The sequence below is a fragment of the Mustela nivalis genome (genome assembly GCF_964662115.1).
Source record: "Mustela nivalis genome assembly, chromosome: 14".
NCBI lineage: Eukaryota > Metazoa > Chordata > Mammalia > Carnivora > Mustelidae > Mustela > Mustela nivalis.
The window spans coordinates 4,028,592-4,036,615 of record NC_139033.1 but is presented as its reverse complement, the minus strand read 5'-3'; the positions used below and the strand labels follow the sequence as shown (position 1 = coordinate 4,036,615).

At 43.7% G+C, this 8,024-nt stretch overlaps 1 protein-coding gene and 1 pseudogene across 6 annotated transcripts in view; one reads left to right on the top strand and one right to left on the bottom strand.

Annotated features, from left to right (window-relative positions):
* Positions 1 to 1,017: 1,017 nt before the first annotated feature.
* On the bottom strand, positions 1,018 to 1,760 carry LOC309847622 (small ribosomal subunit protein eS7 pseudogene; annotated as a pseudogene). Its single transcript has 2 exons — positions 1,430 to 1,760; positions 1,018 to 1,209 (listed from the first exon to the last, which is right to left on the bottom strand). The product of its transcript is annotated as a small ribosomal subunit protein eS7 pseudogene (transcript).
* A 1,195-nt stretch (positions 1,761 to 2,955) lies between these two features.
* RNF10 (ring finger protein 10) overlaps positions 2,956 to 8,024 on the top strand; it is a 41,949-nt gene continuing 36,880 nt past the window's right edge. For all 5 annotated transcript variants that reach the window (XM_082699689.1, XM_082699688.1, XM_082699687.1 and 2 more), the window contains exon 1: positions 2,956 to 3,603. In XM_082699689.1, the coding sequence (XP_082555815.1) occupies positions 3,447 to 3,603 (157 nt within the window). In that variant the 5' untranslated portion in view covers positions 2,956 to 3,446. The remainder of the gene's footprint in view (positions 3,604 to 8,024) is intronic.

Genomic DNA, 8,024 nt, shown 5'->3' with positions numbered 1-8,024 from the left:
GGGTGGCTCAGTGGGTTAAGCCGCTGCCTTCGGCTCAGGTCATGATCTCAGGGTCCTGGGATCGAGTTCCGCATCGGGCTCTCTGCTCGGCAGGGAGCTTGCTTCCCTCTCTTTCTCTCTGCCTGCCTCTCCATCTACTTGTGATTTCTCTCTGTCAAATAGATAAATAAAATCTTTAAAAAAAATTCATCAAGGAAACTTAGTATGTCTTCCATATCTAGTCATACATAAGAATGGACCTCAGGCTTTGGGGCTGTTCCTTCTAGACATCAAAGTTAGGTTCCAAACCAACATTATGTATTTGTTCTCATTTCAATATGACTTGTGGAGGAAAAACCTGCAAGAGGTGAAGCAGGGCAAGGAATGATGAAGGCCATTTTAAGGAAATTTAAAAATGTGAAATTAGTATCTAATTTTCCTTATTCCAGTTAAAACTGTTAATTTCAAGAAACTGACTTATACATACATTACTTATTAATGTTTTGTATTGCATGCAATGATGGATACGGAGCTGAAAAGGACTCAATTAGGGGAATTCTAAGATTTTGTCTATTTTTTTTTCAAATATTTTATTTATTTATTTGACAGACAGAGATCACAAGTAGGCAGAGAGGCAGGCAGAGAGAGAGGAGGAAGCAGGCTCCCTGCTGAGCAGAGAGCCCGATGTGGGACTCGATCCCAGGACCCTGAGATCATGACCCGAGCCGAAGGCAGCGGCTCAATCCACTGAGCCACCCAGGCGCCCAGGATTTTGTCTATTTATTTTTTCATATAGGACTGCTGAAATTCCACTGATCCTTCTTCTATGCTCAGTTCAAGCGACACCTCTCTGAGAAGCCCTCCTCTACCCTCTCACCCCCAGCTGTTTGTATACCTCTCCTTGGAGCTTTTGCTATAGTCAACATTTTGTGTTAATTTTATTATAGCTCTTGTTACCATCTTCCTTTGTAGTTTTCTTCCCTACTCTCTCCCTCCCTCTCTCCTTTCCTTTCTTTTGGGTGAATGATATGTTTTTGTTTACAAGTGAAACTCTGGGGATTCAAAATTAACATCCTTGCTAGTGAGCTTGTTACAGACAGCAGGAAAAGTTTCACCCTTGTGTTCCACATTGTTCCGCTATGTTTTATCCAAATGAACTTTTGTGAGTTGGCTGCCATCCAGTTTCACATGGATTCTCTTGCCCATAGTTTTACTTGGGAAGACTAAGCCCTCCAGGATTGTTTGTTTGTTCATTTATTTATCAAAAAAGATTTTTAAATTTATTTGACAGAGATCACAAGTAGGCAGAGAGGCAGGCAGAGAGAGAGGGGGAAGCAGGATCCCCGCTGAGCAGAGAGCCTGATGCAGGGCTGGATCCCAGGACCCCAGGATCATGACCCAAGCTGAAGGTAGAGGCCCCAACACACTGAGTCACCCAGGCGCCCCAGCCCTCCAGGATTGTATCATGCACAGCTGTCAGAGTTGAACACTTGCTTTTTTTTTTTTTTCACAGCTTTTTTGAGTTGGCTCAGGCAACTCTGGGCAATAAAGACATCGCACTTCCCACTGAACTTTTTCTCCAGTTTATGAAATATCTGGACTTGGATTTTCTGGAAAGATTTCAATTGAGGAATGGGAACAAAAATTATAGTAGCTTTCTGATCACCAACTTAAGTTTCCTTGTCTGTTGTTATATTCAACTCCCTTAGCTGGGCCTTGAGTTTTGAGTTCATTTGCAGCTGAAGGAGAGCTTAGGAGATGCTAGACTCTTCTGTAGCCATTGGTTTCGTGATATTTTGGCTTAAACGGAACATGGCCTCTCTCTTTGGTGAGCACTGCCTAACCACTGTAGTTTCTTATTTGCTTAATTCACTTAGGAAACAATGAGTTTATTAAAGGCCTCAATCTGAATATATTTTGGGGTTTCCTTGTGCTCAGCGCAGTGCCTGGCATATAATAGGTTTCTAACGAGCTGTGGTTAGTCTGAAAAATTACTTGTTCCTCTCTTTAACAATGTGTGTATGTGATCCTACAAATCTCAAACTGCTATGGTTGAAAGGAATCATTAATAATTTTCTAAAGTACAGATGGCTGTGGTGAGATTTCCTAAGTTTCAATGTCCGTATTTGTAAAATGAAGAACTGCTTATCTCATAGGTTGCTGAGAACACCACATATTCACTATGTGATGGTGGGTAACTGATTTAAGCTTTTGGAACCAGTTTCCTTGTCTTTAAATTTGAGTTAATGTGAGGATTAAGTGTGGTAATCCATATAACCCACACGGCAATGCCTGCTAATGATAAGCATTCAATGATAATCCTATTAACGATGAAATATTAACAACGACATATATATTTTTTCTTGAGAGAGAGAGAAAGCACGTGCAAGTGGGGGAGGGGAGGAGCAGAGTGACAAGGAGATAGAATCTTAAGGAGGCTCTGCAAGCCTGGAGACTGAGGTGGGGCTCCATCTCACAACCCTGAAATCATGATGTGCGGGGAAACCAAGAGTCAGTTGCTAAACCCACTGAGTCACCCAGGTGCACTGACGATGGCTTATATTAATAAATGACTTATTAACAATGAAATGAAGTGCTGTATGAAGAAGTGCTGTAAAGTTATATTAAATGTAGGGTTTTGTCATTATTTTTACCCTTATTCTTATTGGGAGATAAAATAAGAGCCATAAATACCTTGATATTGATACTAGAATAAGAACTATAAATGAACCAAATAAAAAAATTCCACAGGCATTCCAATGTTTGGATTCGTTATTAGTACTGGTGCATTTTATATTATTATGACTGGTGCATATTTTATTATTATGCACATTAGCATACTCGTTATAAAACCTGAACTACAAGTCCCATCATTCTTTCAAAGGCGGGGCGGGGGGAACCCGGCCCCAGGATAACTGGGTCCGGATGTAGATAGAAAACTACGTTTCCCAGAAGGCGTCACTCCCACATCGCCACTATATATATAGTCCATCCGGGTTCTTCGAGATGCTGTTTGGCGACTCGTCGCCATTCCCGGAGCACCTCGGCCTCGGCCTAGAGGCGAGTGTCGGTCGCTGTGTCGGAGACACACGTCCCCGACACCAAGACAGCCAGCCCTCTCCCCTGCCCCGCGGCGGGAGAGCGTGTCCGGCCGGCCGGCGGGGCTCGCGCACCCTCCCTCGCCTCCCCTTCCCCCGCAGCCTCCGCCCCGCCAGGCCCGGCCCGGACCTCCGAGCCCCGGCCTCCTCCTCCTTCTCTGTCACCACCGCCGCCGCTGGGCTCGACAGCCCCGCCCGCCGCTTCTCTTTACAGTTTGAGAAGCCGAGGAAGGAAACAGGGAAAAAATGTCGCCATGAAGGCCGAGAACCGCTGCCGCCGCCGACCCCCGCCGGCCCCGAACGCCATGAGCCTGGGTCCCCGCCGCGCCCGCTCCGCTCCGACCGCCGCCGCCGCCGAGGCCCCTGTTGATGCCGCAGAGCTCCCCCAACGCCGCCGCCACCGCTTCCGACATGGACAAGAACAGCGGCTCCAGCAGCTCCTCCGCCTCTTCGGGCAGCAGCAAAGGGCAACAGCCGCCCCGCTCCGCCTCGGCGGGGCCGGCCGGCGAGTCTAAACCCAAGAGCGGTAAGGGCGGTGGGAGGGAGGGGGGCGACTGCCCCTGCGGCTGGGGAGGATCCTCGCTCTGGTGTCTGCTGGGTCACAAGGACAGCCCACTTTCTATTATCGTTTCCTACCTTTGTCCCCTTTTCCGTGGCTCCAATTATTTGAAAATTAAAACTTAATGGGCACTGTACAGCGTCGTTTACGTGAATCCTTGCATTAACCTTGCATTAACACACGAAACAGATGGGTGAAGTAGGTGCTACTCTTATCCCCATTTTGCGGATGAGGAAACTGAGGTTCAGAAAAGGTAAGGTCACTCAGCCAGTATGTGCCTCACGGCGGGCCTTAAGACCTGGTTGTCTGACTCACCAGTCCAAGCTCCTAAACCACCAACTTGTTCTACCCTTTAATGTTGAATTAGCATTGGATGGCATTCAAGTTTAAACAGTGGAGGGTGGGGCCCAAGGACTTTTCAAACTCAAATTTCATATTTAATAATCTGGTTTCAGATCCATCTCTCTGTTGAACAGGATTCGTCCTCAGATGGCTTTGTTCCCTGTGGAGTAGTGGTTAAGAGCATGGGCTCTGTTTCAGTCTTTTTAGATCTGCCAGACCTTGAGCTTCCAAGTTTCCTTTTCTGTAAATGTGGAGATGATTAGAATTAAATAAATTAACTTAGGGAGCAAATGAACTAAGAGCTTAGAAGAATACCTGACACCTATTATCCACCAAATACACATCATGCCTATTTCGCTGTGTAGGTTAGAGGCCTTTTACAGGGAAGATTTTGTCATTTTTGTAGTTATGTTTCTCAGTATTATGACCATAATGGTGATGATAGCTACCATTTATTGAGGGCTTACCATGTGCCAGCGAGTGGGGTAGGTTTATGCCTCTGTTATTTATACTACAGTTATTAACCTGTCCAGTATGGTGGAATTGTTCTTTTTTTCTTAATTTAATTTTATTTATTTGAGAGAGAGAGATCACAAGTAGAGAGGCAGGCAGAGAGGGGAAAGCAGGCTCCCTGCTGAGCAGAGAGCCTGATGGGGGGCTCGATCATGACCTGAGCTGAAGGCAGAGGCTTAACACACTGAGTCACCCAGGCACCCCGGAATTGTTCATTTCTAAAGAAGGAAAAAGCCAAGAGGCCAGGAGTTTAGGTGTTCGCAGAGTCTGGAATCGAATGTTCTCCATCTTACTTCAAAGCCTGTGTACAAATCTCTGCTATTTTGTGCTGTGATTATATCAGCAGGAGTAGGAAGATGTTTTCAGTGGAAGTGGAGATATGTGGCAGACAGGTGAAGATTTGAAGTCTCCAAATGTGGAGGTCCAGTTTAAAACTTTTTAAGATTTAAAAACTATAAGGCTTAAATGCAAAGAGGAAAAACACCTGTAAGGCTGACTTGAGTTCAGAATTGATCTGTTGGATATAGCAAACTTTTTTACGTGGTACGCTGAGTGCTTCTAGAAACTAATTGTGGAATTCCAGGTGGAGTCCAGTTGTCTTATCGTAAGAGAATGCTTTAAATATCTAAGCAGGGATTAGTGTGGACTTTCAGGCAGTATTATGTAGATTAATTTGGGGGTTTTGTACTTGTGTAGCTTTATCACAGATCCCTCTAGAGATAGAGGGTAGCTGGCCCTCTTGGCCAAAACTGCTGGTTTTGTGTGGTCTGAGTATTTCTCAGTGTGGTTGATAAATAACTGCTTTTGCACTCTATTCCCAGATGTAAAGATAAAGATGGTGATTTTCTAGCTATCTAGATTGTCAACTAATTTTTCTGGGCTTGCAGTAAATGCCTTGAGTTTATTCTCAAGTGAGGCAGTAGTGAAAGTTTGTGACAATCCAAACAAGAAAACTGAAGTATTTTAAAGCATTTTACTTTGTCCCTGACTTTGTATTTGTTGATTAGAACTAACTGATTACCAGGCGCCTGGGTGGCTCAGTGGGTTAAGCCGCTGCCTTCGGCTCAGGTCATGATCTCAGAGTCCTGGGATCGAGTCCCGCATCGGGCTCTCTGCTCAGCAGGGAGCCTGCTTCCCTCTCTCTCTCTCTCTCTGCCTGCCTCTCCATCTACTTGTGATTTCTCTCTGTCAATAAATAAATAAAATCTTAAAAAAAAAAAAAAATAAAAAGAACTAACTGATTACCCAAGAGGTTGATAGACACTTCTGTTATAGTTTGACCAGAAAATACTTGTCAGGGTTAATGTTTCAGATAAACTTAATAGAATACTTATTGTTGGATTCATTCTGACTAAAGTGATTTTTTTTTTTATGACAAATACTGTAGAATGCTCTTAAAACACTTGTTCACCTTCTTAATTTAAAGCTTCTGAGGGGGCGCCTGGGTGGCTCAGTGGGTTAAGCCACTGCCTTCGGCTCCGGGTCATGATCTCAGGGTCCTGGGATCGAGTCCCACATCGGGCTCTCTGCTCAGCAGGGAGCCTGCTTCCTCCTCTCTCTCTCTCTGCCTGCCTCTCTGCCTACTCATGATCTCTGTCTATCAAATAAATAAATAAAATCTTTAAAAAAAAAAAAATAAAGCTTCTGAGGAAGGAAGTAAAAACTCCTGTAAAGGATTTTTTGCTAAGTTTTATAAAATATAGTGTGCCCTCTGGTAGCATTAGGTTTTGTTTAGTATGTTAGAAAACTTGTGCATGTTTGCCATTGCCAGTGCCTACTTTCCTGGCTACTGCTGTGTACCTTTAGCAAATAGGTAGGATAGGTTTGTAGTTGATCAGCCATAATCCACTGCATGCATTTAGGAACAGATCAAAGGCAGAATAAGTAGATATTAAAAATGGCTTAGGAAACGCTGGATATTAGCTAACTTTTAAGGTTGAATTGAAGAATAGCCTAAGCTCCATTAAGAACATTACAGCTAAGACCATGGCAGCAGACATCATTTAGGACCTCTTAACACAGTGATTCTAGGGAGTTGCTCTAACAAAACGGTAGGCCCAAATTCAGCATAATTCCATAAGAGGTTTCTGTAGTATTTCAGAAGTTGACCCAACACTTCATGTACTCGATTCTGCTGGAAACTGTTGAAAGGACCTCTTGAGTTTCAGAGTACTGAGTTGAAGAAAGAAAGGGGAAGTAAGGTGAAAATACATAACTTGCCTTCTTTTGTCAAAGTAACAAGAATAAGGATTGTTCAGATTTTAAATATTTAATTCCCATTTCCTCTCTCCTTTCCCTACTTCAGGTGAAAAAACCCCTGTCTGTTCTATTTTCTAAACTGCATGACAGAAATGGTCATTTGCTTCCTAGTTACATGTTTAATACACTTGAGTCTTTGTTCCTGCAGTTGGCTTAAGTTCACGCACGCCGGAAATAGGTAAATTTGGCTCCTGGGATTTACTTGATCTTTTCTGCCATAGTGGCATACCACAGTTTCTTTGCTTTGGCTAATTGCTTCAAACATTCACATAACACTCCTTTTCTTAGGTATATTCCTACAGTTTTGTTCCAATAGTTCTAAGATACAATTCTAAGAACACTTAACAGTGAATAGCCTAGGAATATGGCCCAGAGGAGAAAGGTGGTTTAGGGTTTGGAGAAAGTCATTTAGAAGGAGCAAAGAAAGTAAAAAGAGGCAGGAGAGGTTACACAGTTTATGGACAAACAGTGGATCCTGGCCCAGAACCAGGCTCTTGCCCCATTCCCCTGGGTGGGGGATATACTACCATGGAGGTTAAGGGAAGGTCAGGTATTATGAAGCAGTTATTTTGAGGTTGGTGATACGAAGCACTATCCTGACACACTTCCTCTTATTCCGGTACTAGGAGCCAGATTACTAGTGGTAATCTGCCTTGAAGAATGCTTCTGGGCTGTAAATGGACCTGGAGATTTTTGATGGCTTTGAAAATTGAGGTGACTTAAGCCTTTAATAAAAACCACTTAGAGAAGTCATAAGAATTTCCGGGCCTTTTGGCTGAAGTCCTTGGTTTTATATGGCTTTGTTGGAAGTCTAGGGGGTGCTTTTGACAAGAATGATTTAGATATATTAATAATAGTAGTCTTCCAAATAATAATGGTAACTTTGTGCTAACCATTGTGGTAGGCATTTTACAGAAGTTTTCCCTTAATCTTCATGACATTATGAGGAGGTGGGGTAGAGGATAAGCCTCAGATCATGGACAAGAAAACTGAGGCTTTAGAGGGGGGTGAGAGTGATTTGTTCAAGTGTTTTTTGTTTTTTTTAAGAGAGGGAGAGATGGGGAGGGCTGGGGGGAGAGCAGAGGGAGAGAGAATTTTTTTTTAAGATTTTATTTATTTATTTGAGAGAGAGATAGTGAGAGAGAGAGAGAAAAGGTCAGAGGGAGAAGCAGACTCTCCATGGATCTGGGAGCCTAATGTGAGACTTGATCCCAGGACTCTGGGATCATGACCTGAGCTGAAGGCAGTTGCTTGACCAACTGAGCCACCCAGGC